The sequence below is a fragment of the Pteronotus mesoamericanus genome, unplaced genomic scaffold, assembly GCF_021234165.1.
Source record: "Pteronotus mesoamericanus isolate MK-2021 breed Mesoamerican mustached bat unplaced genomic scaffold, CSHL_Meso_final scaffold_651, whole genome shotgun sequence".
Lineage (NCBI taxonomy): Eukaryota > Metazoa > Chordata > Mammalia > Chiroptera > Mormoopidae > Pteronotus > Pteronotus mesoamericanus.
Genome location: NW_026555325.1, coordinates 1,822,244 through 1,843,196, shown reverse-complemented (window position 1 = coordinate 1,843,196; position 20,953 = coordinate 1,822,244). Strand labels below are relative to the sequence as shown.

General features: G+C 38.2%; 1 protein-coding gene across 1 annotated transcript in view; it reads right to left on the bottom strand.

Annotated features, from left to right (window-relative positions):
- THSD7B (thrombospondin type 1 domain containing 7B) overlaps window positions 1-20,953 on the bottom strand; it is a 774,554-nt gene that overhangs the window by 542,793 nt on the left and 210,808 nt on the right. Inside the window, exon 4 of the mRNA XM_054562681.1 lies at window positions 7,940-8,109. Coding sequence (XP_054418656.1) covers window positions 7,940-8,109 — 170 coding nt within the window. The remainder of the gene's footprint in view (window positions 1-7,939; window positions 8,110-20,953) is intronic.

The following is a 20,953-nucleotide window of genomic DNA, read 5'->3' as shown; positions in this document are numbered from 1 at the left end:
TTTTTAAAAAAGAGGGAAAGGAGGACAAAGGGAAAAAAATAGAAAAACTGCATGAGGAGGAATAGGAAATATAGAAGAGGAGGAAAAATTAGGTTAAGAATAAAAAAGAGAAGAAAAATAAACTAGGAAAAGCCTATACTAGGTCTTACGTAGAATATTACAATAAATTCTGAAAAACAGTGTCTCTCATTTTTAGATTTGACACATATTCATTGAATTTTATTATAGCTGATGTACCCTAGAAAGCAGAGCCTACAATGAGAATTAAGGTGTTAATGCTTTATTTGGGAGTCGCACAGCCAGGAGGCAGTATTAGGGAGGAAACAGCGGGAATAAAGTAAGGATGTGAGACTATGCACTGTGTTATTGTGCTGACTAAACTTTTCACATTAAGCCACAAAGACATATAGCAGATTTGTGTATTTGGAAAGTAGATTTCTCTGTAAGGGCTGCAAGAATATAGTGGCATAAAATACAGGTACACTTGGAAGATCCTGGCTCTCTCTTAAATCATGCTTCCATTGGTGAAGTTTTAGTCCTCAGGAAGCTGAATCTCCTGCACTTCCAGGTTCAGTCTTCAAGGCTGTAACATCAAACCCCTCAGCTGCTACTCAAAAAGCTAGATTCTATGCACCACAACACGGTGTTTTATCCAAGGCTGAAAGTGGACTGGTAGTTGTGTGCTTGCAGAGACTAGACCAGGAGAAAGAAAAAAGGTGGTAAAAGAAACAGAGAAGGGGTAAAGCCTTCAATTCAAAACAGTATCTTTTATGTGATAGATGCTGTGCTAATTGCTGCGGAAATAATGGTGAACAACAGAGATGTGGTCCCTGACCTTGTAGACTGTGCACAGTAGCCTGGTTAACAGGGCATGCAAACCAGCAATTCCAATGCAGTGCGATAAAGTGCTTTGATGGCTGAGGAGAAGAAACCTTATGTTGTCGCCTGGTTTCCCAGAAAGAATAGTTTCTGAGTTAAGTAGAGGTGATCCAGGTAATAGGTCTGAGTCAAGGATTAAGTTTGTCAGGGTGCAGGGAAATGATGGAGATCCTAGGATAGTGGTCAATGGTCAGAAAGAGACTGGCTCCAAAGGCCTAAAGTGTGAAAGAAAATGTTCAGTCTTGTTGGAACTCAAGAGTGTTGGACAGGGATGGACAGGGGAATAGTTCAGCCCCACCATCTCATGATCTGACCATCAACAGGCCCAAGACCATGGAATTCTTCCTCCACCCTAAAACCACAGCACTTACCTTCATCCACCCCACAATTACGTCCAATGTGATTATTGATTTTACCCTAATCATGTTCTAGGACTTCCCACTTCTGTGTCTTTACTCATGTGGTTTGCTTCACCTGGGATTCTGTCCCTTTCACAGGAATACTTATTTAAGCCACACCCTTCCTTGAAGTCTCACATAAAGTTCTTTTCTTGACAAACCAATCCGGTATTCCACACATGCCACTGGCATAATCTCTCCTTCTCCAGAATTCCTATTTTCTCTTGTCTCATGCCTACAGTTATTGTATAATGTCTCATAAGTCCTCGCAGATTGTTAAAGAAGTAAAAAGTAACACTGATAGAAGTAAATAGTTTTAAGTCATTTCTGGTTCCCATTACCTGTATTCTTTGGAGAACAACAGAAGGATATATTTCACTCTGGAAATTATTCAGAAACCAACTTCCTAGGGTCATGGGCCAAGAACACTGGGCAAAGGCACCATTTCAGTCCAGACTGGTCCCCCCTGCCCAGTGGCCCTCCTTGATGTTCCCACCTTTGCACTCCTCTCCAGTCTTTCCCCACAGGCCGTTTCCATCACTCTATGATCCTCATATCTTCTATTTTATCTGATTCCATCCCAGGGCCTCTAGACCACTCAGGCTTGGCCTGCTGTTATCCAGATCGCAGATCACTTTGCTTTTGTCACCAGTTAAAATAACTTATCTGTGCTACCCCAAAGGCAAAATAATTCAACAGTACTCAATATGTCACTCTCTCACTTGAGAAGTTTCCCATTTTGAATTCCATATGCATGTGCAATTTACCACTTATAGGTTGGGTGCTGGCACTTAAAAGTACAAAGAAGAAGGACCCCAAGCATGGTCTTTAAGGCCTTTACTGCCTAATGGGTGACAAAGATAAACACATCAATGGCTAGAAACTAGGCAAAAAGTGATGTGTTGTTACAGGGGTATGGTCTTAGTGCAATAGGATTAGGAAAGCTCAAATATCACTGGTGAAACCATTAGAAAAACCTAAACACGTCTAGTTTTTGTTCCCTGACAATCTTTCTCCTCTTTGATGCCATATGCTTTAGTTTCAGTACCGCACAGCATTAAATTACTAATTCAGTTGTGTTGATTTTGAATAAATATAAAACATAATGCACAGAGAAGAAAATGTGTTCTTTCTCTTTAGGAGATAAAATTAAGCAGGGCTCACATGTTATCAAAAAGATCCATTTTTTCACAAGCAATCCTCACCCCCCTCAGGAGTAACCCTCGCTCCACACTAGACTTTCTCCTGAAATATCCTGCCTCTTTATATTTCCCCCCAGAGCTGTTCTTTCATGTTCTCATTTCAGTCATGTGAATTACACTTTGAGCTAAATAAATGAAGACAATTTAATGCCAAGAACAGCCTGATAATTTAATGAATGCTTAGAGTAGGAACTCTTCTATATTTTTGCTAAGCACAGTAACTCAATAAACACTCACTACAGCCACTAAGATAAGTTTGTTACACTTGATTAAAAAATCACTACACTGAGATACAAATGCAATGAAACAGAACCAAGAGAAACCAATCTTAATTTTAAACTCCTAGTGGCCTAATTGGCTCTAAGTATTCAATGTGTTGGGTTTTTTTTTTCCTAAGCTTTCCTCAGCTTTCTCACTTTTGGAATTTTTGAGAGAATATCTGAACTATGTGAACATATATATTGAGTACGTTTCCAAGGTGGAAAGTTTATAGGCCAGTGCCCTTCTGTTTCATGGTCTCAAGAGAACTGCCATCAAATACTCTGCTGTTAATTAACAAAGATTATTTTATCCAGTTATCCATGCTTCCTTGTTAGCACAGAGCAAGAGAAAATGCCTGTATAACCCCCTTTAAACAGTCTCATTTCTCCTGTAAGGGTTAACACTAAAGGAGGTTGTAAGTGCATTATTTTCTTGATACTTTATTCTCACACCTAAATGAACTTATTGACTTTAAAACCAACTTCTAAAGATAGGCAAAGGACATTTCTAGGCCCTCAAATGATGGTGAAATATCTCCTTCAAATGCCCCTTAAGAAATCTGTTCATCTGTTCATAATGTAAATTACTTTATTTCACATCTAAGAACTTCTTGTATAATCAGATAAGTTTGCAAATAGGACATGACCACTCATGAGAATTCTGTAGCAGACTTACATTTCTACATATTTAGATACAGCTAAGAATATGAGATTCTTTTCTGCTTAAAAGCCTGCAGTGGGGGGAAAAAAAAAGACTGTAATGCGTACCCATAGTCTCAAAAATAGTCTTGGCCTGACTGGTATGGCTCAGTTGGTTGGACATTGTCCCACAAAGCAAAAGGTTGCCAATTCAATTCCGGGTTAGGGCACACACCTGGGTTGTGGGTTTGGCCTTCATTTGGGGTGTGTGTCAAGAGGCAACTGACTGATGTTTTTCTATCACATCAATGTTTCTCTCCCTATCTTTCCCCCTCACTTCTCCCTCTCTAAAAATAAATAAAGTCTTTAAAAATAAATAAGTAAATAAATAAATAGTCTTAACTCCAGAATAGCACAAAGGCTTGGTTTTCCAGTGTCAGTGTAGCTTCCTTATTCCTGTGCTCTCCTCACACCAGTGCACATGCTACCCCTGAATATAAACATCTCCATTCCTTTCCATATGTCCTCCCTCCCCCACTTAGAACCTTTTTCTTGTCGATCCTCCAAATGCTCATTAAGCATTACCTCCTTTATGAAGATGACCCTCAGGCATCATTATAACATGGTTTTAACCATGATATATATAAACCTACTTTTGCCCCACCCTTTATGCATGTGTGTATGTGTGTGTATGTATGTACATGTATGTGTGTATGTATGTACATATACACACATTATATACATATATAAAATGATCAAATGATCACAGTATTAAGACAATAGCCTAATTGTTAGTTCAATTGTCATTCTAATTAAAAGACTAAAAATTAATAAGGTGTACCTTGATAATAACAGTGTCTAGTGCATAGCCTAAAACATAGCTGGTACATAAATTATATTTAAAAAATGAATGTGTGATTGTCATCTACCTTTCACTTACCTCATCAATATATTTAAAACCAATTTAATGAACTAGAAGACTGGAACAACATTTATGTGGCTTAACGAAGTTCCATACAGGAGAGAATTAAAATCCAGAACCAAAACACAGTAAGTCTTCATACACTACTTAGAATGAACATATATGAGGTCTTTGTATACCACTCAGCATTCCAGGACATTCCCTTAGCTGATCATGCTCTTCTTTAATATCACCTCTGGGCCAAGTATGAGAAAGACTTAGGACTTTCAAGAACTACTGAACCTTACTGGAGTGCAGGAGTGCAACAATTCAAAACTAAAGCATATTCCATTTTTAAAATAGCTTTGTCCATTTGATGTCAAATAATGAATCTGAAATACGAAAACAAAAAAGCAAACAGGTAGTGATCTGCTTGACTAAAACCATACCAGTACCTTCTCTCAATGTTTTATTTAGTTTTCTGTGAGGCTTTTAGTTTTATTTTTCTTCACCTAATGAATACATTCTATCTCTATGCAATTTCAGTCTATATTTATTGATATCCTAGTCTCTAGGCAACATTGTTATAAATAGAATGAATTTGTCCCAGTATTTATTTATTGTATTTTAAAGGTGTATTCTCTGTTTCAGTGTTTACCTTCTGAGAAATAACCCTTAAATGCACACTAACTACCTTTAATTGAGAAAAGGGCAAAAAAGAAAATGGTCTCACCAGATCTAAGCTTCTAGATTTGCAGGTAAACACTCTTGCTAGTGCTTCTGAATTATAAAAGAGAAACACAGTTTTCTCTACAACAATAACCTGTAAACAAAATCATAAATACCCTTCCATATTTTTATTCTCACTTCTACTGGCTTGGCTACTATTACTGGTAATATTTCTCATATTGATTGTTAAAGCCTTATTTTGGCTGCAGCTAAAACAGCATATGAGCGCTGAACAATAGAACAGGTAAACATGCCATAGCTGTTATTATACTATTCCTACAAACACCATGAATTGAGGTCAAATGGAGATGGGAACATCAGCATGACTAAGTGACCATAAAACAAAATTAAGCCTCAGCATCCAGCCTGGGCAAGAGACTTGGAGGCCCTAGGGAGAGAATCAGCATTCTTCCCAACCCCCATTCTGGAATCTGGAAATTCTATCACACTCTGTTGAATATAGATCCATAGAAATAAAGCTTGTTTCTACCACTGCCCCAACCCCCAACCTTCCAAGACTGTGGATTTCTCTAGGGTCAGGTTCTTAGAAAGCAGTAGTGCTGTTAACTCAGTGAATGGTAAGATTTCGTAGGGGAAAAAAAGTCAAGAAATCACTCCAGAGAATGCACAGAACTTCCAGGAGTCTAAGGAGAAATTGACATTATGGAACGATAACTGTGACTGAGAAAAGTTTCCAAAATTGATGCTATTAAAATTATTTCTCCCTCCAAAATCTCATGTAATAATAAAAAAAGATGTTCACAAAAATTGAAATGCAAAATCATCATCAATTTTGGTCTTCTTTCTGCATTAGGAGAAAAGGTTAGAAATATTTAAATTGTGTCACTTTAATTGGGCAAATACACTTATTGGTCCATAACAATGGCAATTCAATTTTTCTGTTGTGTTTAACTTGAGCCAAGAAGAAATTCTCTTGTTGCCATATTTGTCAAGGTATATCTATTAATGATAATGGTAGGAAAGGAAAGCATTTATAAGAAAGAAGAGTAATGGCTGAACAATCTTTCTGTTTCACTTCCATATAAGAGCAAAATAAAACCTTTGTTAATGTCTACAAAGATAAATAGTAAGCTATACAATGACTTTAATGCCATTGTGGCTGTGTTGTATTTTCCAATGTAAAATAGTTTTAATCACTGTATACAACTTTGTACAAGAGTAAATGATCTTGGTATATACATCAATGTGTTTACATCTTGTCCCCACTTGTAAGACCCACCCCCAACCAACCTCAGCCCCCACTGAGAGCTAGGCTACCAGGAGTAGGGCTTTCTAAGTACTTTCTATTTTCATGTGAACCCACATACTAATCTGGAAGTGTAACTTGGCCTAAGATTTTTTTCCTCTTCTTTAGATGCTAGAAGCAGATTGTAGCAGGGTTTAAAAGGCTGCTAAATCTATATTTAACACCTCTCCTCTATTTAACCTCCTCACTGGCATGTGATTCCCAACTCTAGAACACCATTTTTTCACTTTCTTCCTAATTACAATCTTCCTGCCCAATATGTTTCCATTAAGAAAGCTGGAGAGATTAAGGTGGCAGAAGCTTTAGAAATAGGTGACCTATAAGTAAAGCTATTTTTACTGAAGAAACTTTAGGAAGATGAAAATGTCAAGAGAAGACTAAAAGTTGAAGCTGAAAATAGATGGGTCATAAATTCTCATTTATGTATTGACCCCTCAACACCCTAGAACTGTAGACAATAGTAAAAGGGGAGAAGGAGAAGGTGGAACAGAAAAATCACCAAGGTCTGAAAAATAAAAAAAATAAAAAAAAGCTGAAGCTTCTCATCTAAATTCTGTTCTTTCAAATTCAGAGGAGTGAGCATAGTCATGTTTTGTTCTGGAACAGAATGTATATAAATTGTGACTTTCCCAAAGTGACATTAAAATTTAACTATCGTGTTTAAATAACTCTAGCCCTGTAAATGCGCCGGTAACTTCAATTGTTGAAGCAAATGCTTAAAATTATTCCTCTGTGAGTCATAAGGTGCATCATCCAAGGCTACAGTCTCCGATGCCCCTGGAACAATGAAAGGCCATGCCAAAGAAAGGTACTTGATTGAAAAGCTTGACAGGATAAAACGGATACACTTGCACAGCAAATGAAGTCACATCTTACCTCCCTCACTAAATTCCACAGGAGAAAATTTACGTGTACACCCAAGGAAATATTCCCACCTCAGCCACTTCTGCAGAAGGCACTGCTATGTCCGCCAGTGTGGCTAGAACAGCTCATACCTTCTTCTGGAGTAGAAGAATTATTGTCTACTCCTGGATTTTCAATCAATTAGCTTAAATAAATCTGGCCAGTTTTTCAGTTACTATATGTTATCACTTTCCCAAACTCTAAAACAAATGGACTAGTGCTAAGGCTGCACATGCCCAGTAGAAAGCCTACCATGGAGGAAATTGTTTCTCCTCCTCTTCCTTCTTTTCATAAGATTGAAATAGACAATTATGCAATAAATTGACATTGACCTTAACATTTAAAAGTGATACGCTTGTAGAAATACCCACATTCACAAATTCACACACTCACAAAGCACTCCTGGGGGAAAAAAAACTCCAAAATACAAAACAACACTACTTCTCATTCATTACCAATTGAATCGCTCCAGCCTCTCAGAGTGTAGTATTAATTTGTGCTACAGAACTTAGGTATATTTTCTCATTTCACTTCCACAACGATTCTTTGAGGCTGATGTCTTCATCATTTCTACTCTTTTAACTATTTCAAATTACTTCAAGTAACAGAATTTCAAAGTGATTTGCAAATACCAACAAAACAAACGTTAAATTTGTGAATGCTGAGGCCCCATTGTATCAATAAGAACATGAGGACATAGGGTTGGAACTGATTTTCCTTCCAATCAATAGCGCCCTCTGTCCCTGGAACTGGCTACCTACCTTCCTTGGCCCTCTGTGTGGTGGACGCTGGTGTGTTCTGGGCACAGTACACCTCCCGGGTCTGGATCCCACCTCCACAAACCGGTCCTGTCACATGCCAGTGGGGGTCTTGCTGCTCGAGAAGGAGAGAGACTTGGCATTCTGTCCATTCAGAAGTCCTCCAGGAATACCTGTGTGGTTTGATTTATTTAAAAGAAGAAAAGGAAGTAAGAAAACTATAAAACTCTAAAGAAAAGTTATGACACCAAGTGTGCATAATAATCTCTCACTCTAAGAACAAATCTTTGCCTATGGATAAAGAAGTCTGCGGGCTTTGAATACTAAATCCCTTTTACATCCTAGAGAAAAATCATAGCAGCCTAATAGGATAAGAGGAGTTAAGGAAGGAAATATGGATAAACAGTAGATTTTTCTTAGCCTTGAAGCTGCTGGACAGAAAGAATTAGAAGGAGTTAGAAACCATATGAGCCTAGCTCATAGGAGCTGAACTTGTAATGGGGATTCATTTCAAAAAATTACAGATAACTTTGTGTGAAATCTCGCCTTTCTTTTTTAATTTGTAGGATATGGTCCAAATGTGTGAAGTTGGAAAGAGGTGGGGGGAAGGCAGAGACAAATGTATTTAAAAAGTAAATAAATTAATTAAAAAAAAAAGAAAAAAGAAAAAGAAAAAGAAAACAAATGTGTGAAGTTGGGAATATATTAATTTAAATTAATTGAAATGACCTCTAACATTTTAACTTTCTTGATAAAAGAAAGTATTTCTATCTGTTTGACCCCATGGGGAGAAAAGAATACATATTAAAAATGAGTTAATAAAGTACCCCTATATTTCATTGATGGATGCTTTTTTTTTTAACATATGAAGACATGCTGTTATTTAAATTGGCTTAGCAATATGTCCTCCTGGCTTATAACTGGTTAAGATACATACTAATAGACATGCATACACACATGCACATACATACTAACAAGCAGTGAAAACACAGAGGAGTTTATATACAGCTGGCACAAATCTAAACTACCAAAACAACACTACACTCATACCTGAAAAATAATTTCAGACAGAATTTCCTTTTGTGGGTTACTCTAACAGATGGACTCCCTCCCTGGAAATGAGGAGGGGTGGATTATTACCAAAGACAGCACATGCGTGCATTGCTGTGGTAACCGGGAAATCGTACACAAGACGCAGCAAAAAGAGGCACGTAGGGCTTGTGTCAAAAGCTGGGGAGGCAATTGGGTGGGAGGGACATACCCTCCCATCTACTTCCACTGCGCAGAGGAGTATGCAGGCAGTTTTAAAAAGCGGAATGCACTGAAAACACACATTTTGGCTCCCCACCCCGGCTGGTGGATCTGTGGCTGGGGGCTGAGGTTCCTGAGCCATTACGCCTTGCTGGAGGGCTTCCTGTGCCCCTGGCCAAGCGCTCCACGACCTGCCTGGTCAGGAGCGCAGCAGGTTCTGATAAGAGGGCTGGGAAGAGGCTTGGCTCGCAGGTTTAGGAAGTGTGACTGGTTGGCAAGCCCCATTCCCCATCTCCAGACAGGAAGAGTAGTGGCTGCCATCCGCCTGCAGCCCACGCTATTGCAGGCCTTTTGGGTACAGCCCCAGCACTGTGCGTGGAGGGAAACAGCAAGCTCCTTCCTAGGGCTCTGGCCCTGCCCGGGTAGACGAAGGAGGCTTCGGTTGGCTGGTCCAAGTAGGCGCAGCCAGGCGGCAAGCCCCGTACCCCTCCCTCGTGTGCAAAGCAGCAGGGAGCCCCTGCAGCAGCACGGCCACCTGCCCATGCACTTCTCCAGCGAAGGGGCGGGGGATGGGGTGGGGGGCGTGGCAATCAAGAAACCTGCTGTGCATATTTTAAATTTTAAAAAAAATCCTTTTTCCTTTCCACTGGACTCTGTCTCTGGAGTTTTTACCTATGGGTGGCAACAGTGGGACCCCACTGGTTGTTGGGTTATATTACTACAGCATTCCTGAAGCCCACAGTATTAATATAATTCTATGGCATTCACATGAATGCCAACAGAGTCATTAACTTCTGAAACAATAAACAAACCTAAGAACATTTTCATATCTGCTGTTCCATTTCAGATTTTAGGTAAAAATTTTCAGCTTTGTGTTTGTTTAAAAGAAAACAAAGAGCAATAAAAATAAGCAGGTGTCACCAAGACTGTGGCCTTATAGAAACTAGAGTAAAATTGACATCAAGTAACAAATGTCAAAATCAGAAGACAAATCTCTAAGAAACCTAAGAGTGATCAAACCCCTCATAATAAATGTCATCATTCTAAAGGGCCTGAAAGCTGAGAATCATTAGTGTTGTGAAAAGCCCACTGTAAGACAAACATTGGATAATCCTTCGGGGGGTTTTGTAACACAGTTGTTCTCCCTCTGCTCGCTGCTTCACCTCCACTCCTATGGTATCTCAAGGCTTAAAATGCGTGGGCTTGGGAATAGGAGTACAGAATTCAGCTCATGCTTATGCCAGTGAACATAGACAATACTGTCTCTAATTCCTGGGTATGAGGGCCTGAGGGAAGTTTGGGCCTTCACAGAGATCCTTCTTCTTTGGAGGTGAAGCCCCTAAGCCCTTTCTCCTCACTCAGAATTGTTTCCTTACTCATATTCTCTATGATCATTCAAGCACAAGGCTAGTTCCTCCTGTCTCCGAGTCTTAGGGTACAGGTGACTCTGCATTCCAGGTCAAGATACAATAAGGTAGGGGAGTAGTGGAATGGATGGTTACTAAGTCCTCATTTCAAACCCTCTTTCTGCAAAGGTTACCTAAACAAGGGTGGCTCTGGCTGTTAAGGAGGAGGTGAGGTACAGGAGCTGATTCCAAGGCTCCAAGGCAAATACGGTATGTAAAACGAGGGCAGGGTGGTGTAGGCAACAAGCATGGTTTAGAGTCAAACTGTCCTGGGCCTTGCCACTTACTCGTAGGCGACTTGGGCCTAATTCTGTTTTCTTATCTATAAAATGGAGTAATAATACAAATGTTGAACCTGGCATATGATAAATATTCAATAAATATGAGTTTCCCTTCTTCATATGTCCTCCTACATGTGGCTCTTGCCCCCTTGCTGCCACAGAAAACACGCAGACGTATACACACACAATTCACATTTTATTTATGAGGTTTTCATTGATTTTATCAAAAGTTCTAATATTAGGGTTTCAGGAATGCCATTGTGTAACTTCCAGCAACCAAAGTTAGTGAAGAGCATAAAAGAAACAAAGTTTAGAATTAGAGGGATTCAGAGTTATTTGTTTGCTTGTTTGAAAGGAATGGCCCATTCTGTAAGAATTGCTTTTTCAATTAATTTACCATGACCCTATAAGTTAGCAATGGAGAAATTTTGGAAGTCATTCTAGAGAAAAATGAGAAGGAAAGTTTAATGACTTTGGTTTTATATAAGGTAACAAAAACCCTGTTGGTAGCTCATTAAGCAAAGACACAGAAATTCCATTCAGCTGCAAACAACACATTCTCTAAAGAAATATAAGACAATTATCACTATTGTTCAGAATAGTTTACTACCTCAGAGAAAATACCAATCCAGCAAGTGGCAGAGAAAGAAGCACACCAGTAAAGGACTTCAATATTCCTTTTTAAAATGAGCATCTTTCCATGGTCTTTTCTCATCCTTTATCTTTATTTTTTCAAAAGTGCTCTCTATGTTTAGTCACAAGTCACCCAGCAGCCATGACAACTGATCATCCTGAACTCCACCAACCTGGGAAAGTGTCTCTAGGATCTGACAGAATAAGAAATCAAAGGAGTTCACTCAGCTAAATGTTACTCACTTCTCCTTTAGAAGTTGTTACAGTGATAGTCCTCCAGCCTCTGAACATCTTGGCTTTCTGACTGCCAGTAAAGGGATACTCTCTTTAATGGCTAAATCCATATTAAAGACCTGGTCTTTTTCAATCTCTCTCTCCCAACTCAGACGCCTTTCAACACACCCCCTCTTTATCCTGCTTAGGAGGGAAATATGGAGATTCTCAAAAGTCAGAGTCCTACCTCCTCTGAGTGAGCAATACTTTGAAACTGATTGTAGAAATGCCTCAAATAGAGTAGATGGCCATAAAATGAAAGAAATCAGACAATCCTCACAGCCCCTTACCATTGTGACTGTGTAGGATCCATTTGCTTTTGTCAAAGGGTCCAGGTGAACAGAATAGACAAGGCATTAATTTATTTGGGCTACTAGGGTAGCATTACACACCCCCTAAGTAATAACAACCAATATTTTCTGCATGCTTTTTCTGTATCAGACAGTACACTAACAAATTTCGGTGTATTACTTCATTTAAGCCTCAACAACCCTATGAGGAAAATGTTATTTCTCCTCTTACAAATGGGAGAATCAGAAAAAAGATAGGTAATTCTTCCGAGATCACATAGAGAAGTGGAAGAACAGAATTCAAAGTCAGGTTTATCTGATTCAAAACACATCTACTTAATGAAATGACAATCTGATGGATTAAAATAGTGTATGGAAAACCAATGAAATTTTATCAGAGGATATAGAAAGCAAGTTCAGCTATTGGCCTAGTTATTATGAGGACAAGCAAATGTTGGTCTTGGTCTGAGGAAGTGTGTTGTAGACTAAAGCAAACAAAAATTAAAAAAGCAAAAAAACAAATCTTCTATTGATAAAAAATGATATTGTCAGTGACAACTGACCAACAATATTTTGCAATGCCAAAATCATTTTTCTTCCAGTTCAAACGCAAATACAATTTGAGAATATTTTATAGCCAATGTCTATTTTATAGTAGCCATTTTATAATTAGAGCACTGTGGTCACATAAGGTCAAATTTTAGTGTGTCTAGGAAATATTCTCAAGTTAGTAAGAGAAACAAAATATAAGTCAAATAAAGGAATCTGCAGTTATAAAAGTTGTAATTACCACTAAATTATAGCGGACAACTTTTTGAAGAAAAATGCCTTTTCAAGGCCCTGCAATCAAGTTCCTCACATTTCTCTCTGGTGCTTCTGAATCTTCTTAGGTAAACCTGCCATCATCCATTCATGTGAAAACAACTCCAGTGTCCCCATTATTAGTGAGAGAGCATACAGTCAGCCATTCTGGAACCCCAAATCTCTGGAAAGGGGAGTGCTAATAACTCAAATGCTAAACGCACAAGGAAAATAATTCATATTAGGACATTTTTGTTAATGTAAATATATGTATGACAGACTGAAGGCAGGAAGGAGATAAACATCTGGACTCATGCAAAAAGAAATAAGCCTGCCCAAATAGTAATTGATTCAGTCAACTAAACCATGTGCTAATTCATCCTCTCTTTCAATAAGTAATTCTTGAGGGCTAAATGTGTACCAGACACAATTTCAGACAATAGAAATGCTTAGCAGTGAGCAAGAAAAAGTCCCTGACCTTGGAGACGTTACCTTCTACAAGGGCAGACAGAGAGAAATGTGTCAGTTCAGAACATGGCATCAGATAATGCAGGGAAGAGAAACAAAGAAAGCTATTTCAGTGCCATGACAGGAAAGTCCTCAGAATCCCATATGAAATGACGGAGTAAATACAAGAATAAGTGAGCAAGGAGTATTCTAAGCAGAGAGAAGAGCTTGTTCAAAGATCCCAGGGAGGGAAGTGCTCAGCATTTTCTTGGAAAGTACTAAAACCAGTGTGTTTGAAACAAGCAAGTCAAAATAGAAAAGGGAGAGGATCGTAGAAAACAAGGGAGAGTCAAGAGCCAAGCTACAGAGAACCTTGTAGGCAGAGTAAGAACTGCATTATTCCAAATACACTAGGAAATTATTGGAAAGTTTTGAGGAGAACAGTACTATGATGATTTCAGCAATGTCAGGTTTAAAGGACCACTCTGGACACTGAGTGACTAGACTATGGAGAGGTGAAAGGGAAGGGACAAGTTTGGAGGCCTTTGCAGGTCCAGGAAAAACAACCGTGGCTTCAAATGAGGCAGTCGTAGTCAGTGTGATGATCTGTGATTAGACTCTGGATATACTGTGACGGTGGAGACAACCTTCAGATGAATTAGGTGTGGATGGGAGAAAAAGAAGGGAAATTATTTTTCCTCTGAGTATTAGTAGAACAATTTCTTTGCACTAAATTCTTAGGTGAGAGAGCCCAGGAATGGGGACAAAAACTGGAATACCAGGGGAATCAGGTATTAGGACTCTGAAATTCAGTTTTTCTTCATTTACCTCCTAGAATATGCTTTCTGAATATTTTTTTAATGCCTAAAACTAATCATCCAATTTTATTATACACTCCCCATAATTTTAGCCTTCCCTTAGGAAATGGTTAATAAATGTATTCACATCATACATTAAAAATTAGTATTAAATGGTATTCTAAGTAGTTATATACAGCTTGAAAAAAGAAACCAAGATTAAGTAAAAAAAAAGAAACTTCTAATGGTGGAATGGTGGAAGGACATGTTACCATCAAGAGATAAGAGGCAATTTCCAGATTAGAAAAGCCTGCTCCTGCAGAGCACCCAGCTTGCCTTCCTGAGGGCGCTGCTGGCTGCGTAAGCCAAGGAATCCCCTAACCAAAAGAGCCCAGAAGGGGGAAGAGGAGGGGTGGGGAATTTATTAATTGCTGTGAAGTAATGAGCAATGATGTTCTAAATTAGCAAAGCCGAAATTAGAAAAGTAGGCCCATTTAGCAACTATTTTTAAAAGACCTTCATCCTACTAAGGTGACATAAAGTGATTTTAATAACAATAGGACAGCAAAGCCATCCGAGTTTTACAGCAACTCTGCCCATTAGAATGCACCTTTTGTTACTTTCATAAGGTTTAGAATTGCTTAAAAAGTGTGATTTTCTTTTCTCCGTCTTGTGAAGGCTTAGACTTTAAGCAAAGTGACATGGAGTAGAATCTTAAGTGATTTAATGATGACAGAATAAAAGAATAATTGCATTAGTTAATGGTCATGTTTTGACTGAACGCATTATAGATTTGCAAACATATTTGGGTTTGAAATGCTGGTGCAAAAAAATTCAAATTAAATGTGCGTGTGTTAAAAACTAGTTACTGCAGCATGACTAATTTATGATAATGTCTGTTGTCCTTTTAAAGTTGTAAATGCATTTAGAAAGAATTAACTTGTCAATTTATTTATTTATTTATTTATTTTGCTGAACACACAAACAAAATAAAGAGAACCAATCAAGCTTTATACATTTTATGCTCTAGTAATTTTTCATTGAATAGAGTGGGACTATTGATTATGGAAAACTACTCTGAAGTGCAAAGCTCTTTGCTGTTCAGCAGATGGTTTCACGAGCCAAACTCCACATATGCATTATTAATAGAGTTCTATTGCTATGCACAGCACTTAGCAGTACGTTAACTTTCTTACACTAACAGGGGAACAAATCTTCCATCCAGGAGGGCTTAAAGTGTCACAGTGGGGACTCGTGAAACAATATGCATCAGTAAAAGATGAACTCAATAAAAAGGCATCAGTTTTCTTCTGTTGAAACAGTTTACAGATACTTTGAAATAGTCGTTTCTTTTCTAAAACAGGTTCTTCTAAAGGTCCCAGTTCATGACCCCTTTATTCCTCAAGTGCTGCAGAAAAGCTGTTTAATTAATAAAAAATTCCTAAAAAATTTATATGACAACTATTTATTAAGTCCCTATTATGCGCAGGGTGTTAGGTGCTGTGTGGTAGATGGAAGGAGATATAGAAAATGTGGTAGGTGATGTACATGCCAATTTGTCCTGGAAGGCAAACTTTTCCAAATTCAAACCTGAACTCATTCCTCATTCTTTTTGGAGCTACTCTTATCACCAATGACAATAGAAATTTTTCTTAGCTGGCAAACCAACGCATTGTTAGCAGAAGCAAGGAATTCATTGAAGAACAAATCACCTCAAGCTTGATGTGTCCATCACTTCCCTGAGTAACTGTCCTTATTTGATCTCCCTGGTGATACCAGCTTCCTTCACCTGTTCTTTATAAGAAATTACTTTGAAATCTCCAAACATACATTATATAGTAAGTATAGGCATGGAATAAAGTACCCTGTGCATAATATTGTTCTAGAACTGGCCTATATTTGAGCATTCATTATTCATTCATCCATGCATTGCATATTGTGCATTTACTATGAGCCAGATATAATACTTTTATAGGCGCTGTCCATTCTACAGTAGAGGAAAAATAAAAATAAATGAAAAAGCCATAACTATCTGTATGGGACAATGTGTACAAATATACCTATTAAAAACTCTTAGAGGACATGTTTACCATACTCTAGATGGTCTGGTTTTTAAAAAGGGTACTGTACCAGATGGTTAAGATTAATAAACTAAGTGAACACAAGCATAAAGTGTTCAGTTTCCCAAATTGCACAGTTTCAGGCTGAAGCAGGTGATGAACGAACATCTCTTCGTGCCATGCCGGCCTTAGTACTAACTCTTCCAATGGGCAAAGGAAGACGACGATCAAGCCAGCTTTCACCTGCCATCCTTTCCTTGGCTCTCTCCCTGGCTTCGATACTCATCTAAAAAGATCCATTAACTAACTCCCAGAGTTTTCTCAAAGAAAAATGATCTCTTTCTAGAACATCTAAAATTGGTTTCAGGCCCCTAGAGAGATCTTAAGAAGTAGGCTGGTCACACAGGGTTGTTTTTCAAGGGAATTTAAGTGGGCTGCAGTTGACTCAGACAGATCTCTTGGTATGAGTCTGCACAGATTGACCTTTGTGAAGAATCTCTAGATCACCCGTAATAAGGATAAATTCATATATACGAGTGACAAAGGCGGGGTGGATTATAAGGGTTTATCTACTCAGTGCCAGACTCAATTATTGAAACAATGTTTTACAACTTGGCTTTTTGTGTGGTAGCATCACACAGTCTAGGGCACAGAGTCTACATAATATCATCAGCCATGCAGCTTCTCTCTTGAGATCTTTTAAGAGTTTTACTCCACTGGTCACTGCCACCTTTTAGTAGTGCTATCTTGTATTCTGCTTCATACTCTACATGGTCAGTTACAAGGTATAAAAGCCAATTTTGCATGAAAGCTGTTGCCCCCTGGTGAGGTGGTGGAAGGTTCTGGTAGGTCATCTGCCACTTACAAGAAATATGTCTGCAGCTGATGTTTTGCAATGTTCTTGTGTATTACTATGTCTTCAACCAGAATGGACTCTACTTAAACAGAGAGGATCTGGAGTCAGTGGTGTTTCAGCCTCTGGTCATGTCAAAGCTCTCTGACATTCACATTTAAAATATGGCCCCTATGTCCTCTGCCTTTCCTTATGCTATCTAGTAAATGGGGCCACCTTGTCATTTATGGTCTTAGAATGTGTTTCACCATCCTCTTAGTTGCATCAGGATCTAATACTTTAGATGTTAAGCAGAACGTAAGGACTCAAATGCCAAGGTACCTTTTCATTCAAAGGTTTCAGGGGAAAAAGAACCATAATGCCTAAGATCTTAAAGGTCAGTAAGAAGAAATAAACACACCAGGAGAAAAGGTGACAAGTGACATGCAAATGTATATATTGCTCTCTCATTTCTATCCCCACCCCATAATATATGATTTAATGTTATTTTGGAGGGGGGCATAAAATTACAAGTAGATTATGTAATGATGGAGGGAGGGGTCTCTGCTATATAATGTCTTGGTCAAAACTAACAAACTATTGAAACAAGCTTAATGCTATACACAAAGTAACTCCCTGGTAGTGTTAAAATTTTCCAAGTTAGCATCTGCATAGACTGGTCTGTCTCCTTTCAAGTTAAGTTACTTGCCCCAAGGCAACTTCCAAAGTGTTTTGTTCTCAGGGAGTGCTTTTAGAATGGGTTCCTCTTAGTCACAATTCCCTTTCTGAAATGATTCCTTACGGACTGGTATTCATAATGTTTTGAACTAAAATGCTGGTATGTGGAGCCCAGAGTAGCACTAAAGCTGTGCAACGGAAGAACTTTCTGCGTTGTATTCACATACAGGTACTGGAACCCTTTCTAGCACTACCCTCCTCTTGGAAGAATATTATTCCCTCAATTACCAGAATAGCAGATTTCCTCACTTCCCGCAAGCCCTCTGTCCCCAAATGCCGTTCAAATGAGGTTTCTCTAGTGACTGTGTTTGCTTCAGTACCCTGAGCTGACCCCTCTCACAGCAGCCCATAAGACTCAATCTTTAACTTGCTCTAATATTTTACTTTTTTTGCAGTTCATACAAAATATATATAGTTTGTTTAATTTATTATATTTACTTGGTGTATCTTCACTAAAATATAAGTCCAGTGAAGAAGAGGGAACTTTATTTGTTCTCTGGGGTATTCCAAACACTTACCACAGTGCTTGGCACATAGCAAGAATTCACTGCATATTTACTGAATTAATGAACATGTCTCACAGGAAAGGTGGTTGAAGGGTAAAAGCCAAACTACATTCCAACAGAGTTTTAAAAACATTATGAAAAGTTACAGAAATGTGTATTTTCCTGCTGGAGAGAAATGTGGTGAATAAAACTGCTTGATGCATATGAATTGCTCATGAATTCTGGAAAAGGAAAAATGGGCATTTTTGTTCCCTAATAGATTTTTGTTTCCATTTCCCTTGTTCACAATGAATTTTCATCACAAATGTCAAACTAGAAACAAAAGTTAGTGCACAGCTTTTATGCTTTCCTGGGGTAGAGGCCACAGCTCAGATTGCCAGACAAATAAGAATGTCATCCAATGTTAATTTTGTTGTCGTTATTTATGCACTCTCCTTTTTACCACCAAGTGCTATCATTAATTAACACATCATTCTCCCTAGGAAATACTGACTGGTATACAGTGAATTTTCCAAAACTCCTATTTCCTGCAAATTTACTGTTTGAAAGGGTTTTTAAAAATGTTATATCATCAAATAACAGAACTAGAGGGCCAGGTTCATCAACAATTAAATGTTTCAGCCTCTTTTCAGATGTTAAGGTACAATAAAATGAAGATCAATACAGAAATTCATCTTGAGTACATCTTGATTCATCGTCATTCCCGTTTTAGGGGGAAAATGATACATATGATACATACATATGTTTATATATACTCATATCTTTGTGTGTCTTTACTGTGAATATCATGACAGTCATTGTGATTTAATGGAAAAAACACTGACTCTGGAGCCAAATGGGCTTCAAATTGAGTTTGAACAACACCAATTTATGTGCCTTTCACTCTCAAAACTTTTACTTTGGATGATAAACTCTAAGTTATTCTAAATAATCTCTGTACAATCTCTGATATAGTTATTGGCCATCTGTAGGTCCTCAGTAAATGCAATCATTATTGAACAAATGTAAATGCCAGTCAACACTCTCAGCATCATCAGGAAAGCACCGCCCTCACTTCCAAAAGAATTGTAACAGTTATTAACAAAGAGAAGAAAAAGGTGGAGTGACGTCTATAAATCAACAAACTATTCAAAATATCTGGAAGACACCCCTGGCCACTCTTTGAGAGGAATGAAGAAAAAAGGCACCGATATCAAGGTGAACATTAAACCCAGATTCTATTCTTGGCAGTTTATCACTGAGAACCTTTCTGAATTATGCCTCCATAGGGAAAAAAATTTTCAAATTTATCAGAAAAAATAAGTTCATACCCCATGAAATTACTGCAGTATGCCTTGCAAGGAAAGGAGAGATCTTTTTCAGAAGGAAACAAGCACATCAGCAAATAGCAACAATAAAGGTCACTGTTCTTATAGTGCCTCCTATGCACTAAGCACTGGGACTGACATTTTACATACCTGATATGTAGCTTTTCAGCCTTCAATACAGGCAGCATAATTAGACATATTTTATTGAAGACTTAAGTACCTTAGAGAAATTATATAGCTTGTCCAAGGACACACAGCTAATAGTGATGGTGATGCAATTTTAATCCAGATCTATCCAAGTTCAAGAGGGGCAGAGATCCTGAGTTTTATGCTGTTTCCAATTCCACGTATGACCTCAAAACTAGTGTTTTGAAAGACTGGACAAATAATCAACACAAAGAAGGAAAATTCTGAGACAATATCTTAATCTGTAAAGGATCATCAACTGCACTTACCATCTCTGTTTTTAAGGCAATAAATAATAAGAATCTAAGGGGTCATCTTAGTAAAAAAAATGAGCAATCAGCAGGTAAAGAGTACGCTGAATCTACACTGATATCAATGGTGAGGCACAGGAGGTAAATGACTAAGAATCTGACAAGAGAAACCTGCCCCTCTAACTACCCCACCAACCAACACACACATCCTTTCAGGTTTAAGAGCACCTACTAAGCTTGTAACCCAGTACTTTTTCCACAGCCTCAGCTGAGTTATTTCTACAAGAAGCTATTTTTGCCTCATCTTATTTTTAGCTGGGAACATTATTCTCAAGTCTTAGAAACTATAGGAAAGGTCTATCTAAAATAGCTGCAGATTTAACAAATATAGTTCAGGGCAGCTGTCCAGCAGGAGTTACTGTCAGTCCATCCCAAACAGACTTCTGAACAACCAGCCCTCAATGACTTCTCTCATTATCAGACTGGGCCCATCAGGAGCCAACAAAGCAAAGGAGAAAACACAGTGGAAGCCTTGCCCATGGGCTATTAGCCAGAAAAAATATAACCAATATCAAGTTATAAAAATATAGCTACTAATCTACGGTAACCTTTTGTCCAACGTTCTCTGGCTCCTAGGAGGCTCTGGAATAGAAATGCCAGAGGGTGGCAGTTAGATCCAGACACAGAACTAAATCAGAAAAGGACCCTCTCACTCATTAGCAATGTAACCTGAAGGACTGATTAACTCTCTCAGCAGTAATGTCCTCACTTGCAAAATAAAGTTACTATGAATAGTTTCTTAGATTGTTAAAAATATTGGATATAACATGTCAGGTAATAACTAATGGTTATTGAGCATTTATTATGTGCCAGGTGATGAATGAAGTGCTGTTAGTAGATGTATAATCTAGACACTAGAATTCAGTCACTTTCCAAAATTCACATAATTAGAAAGTCA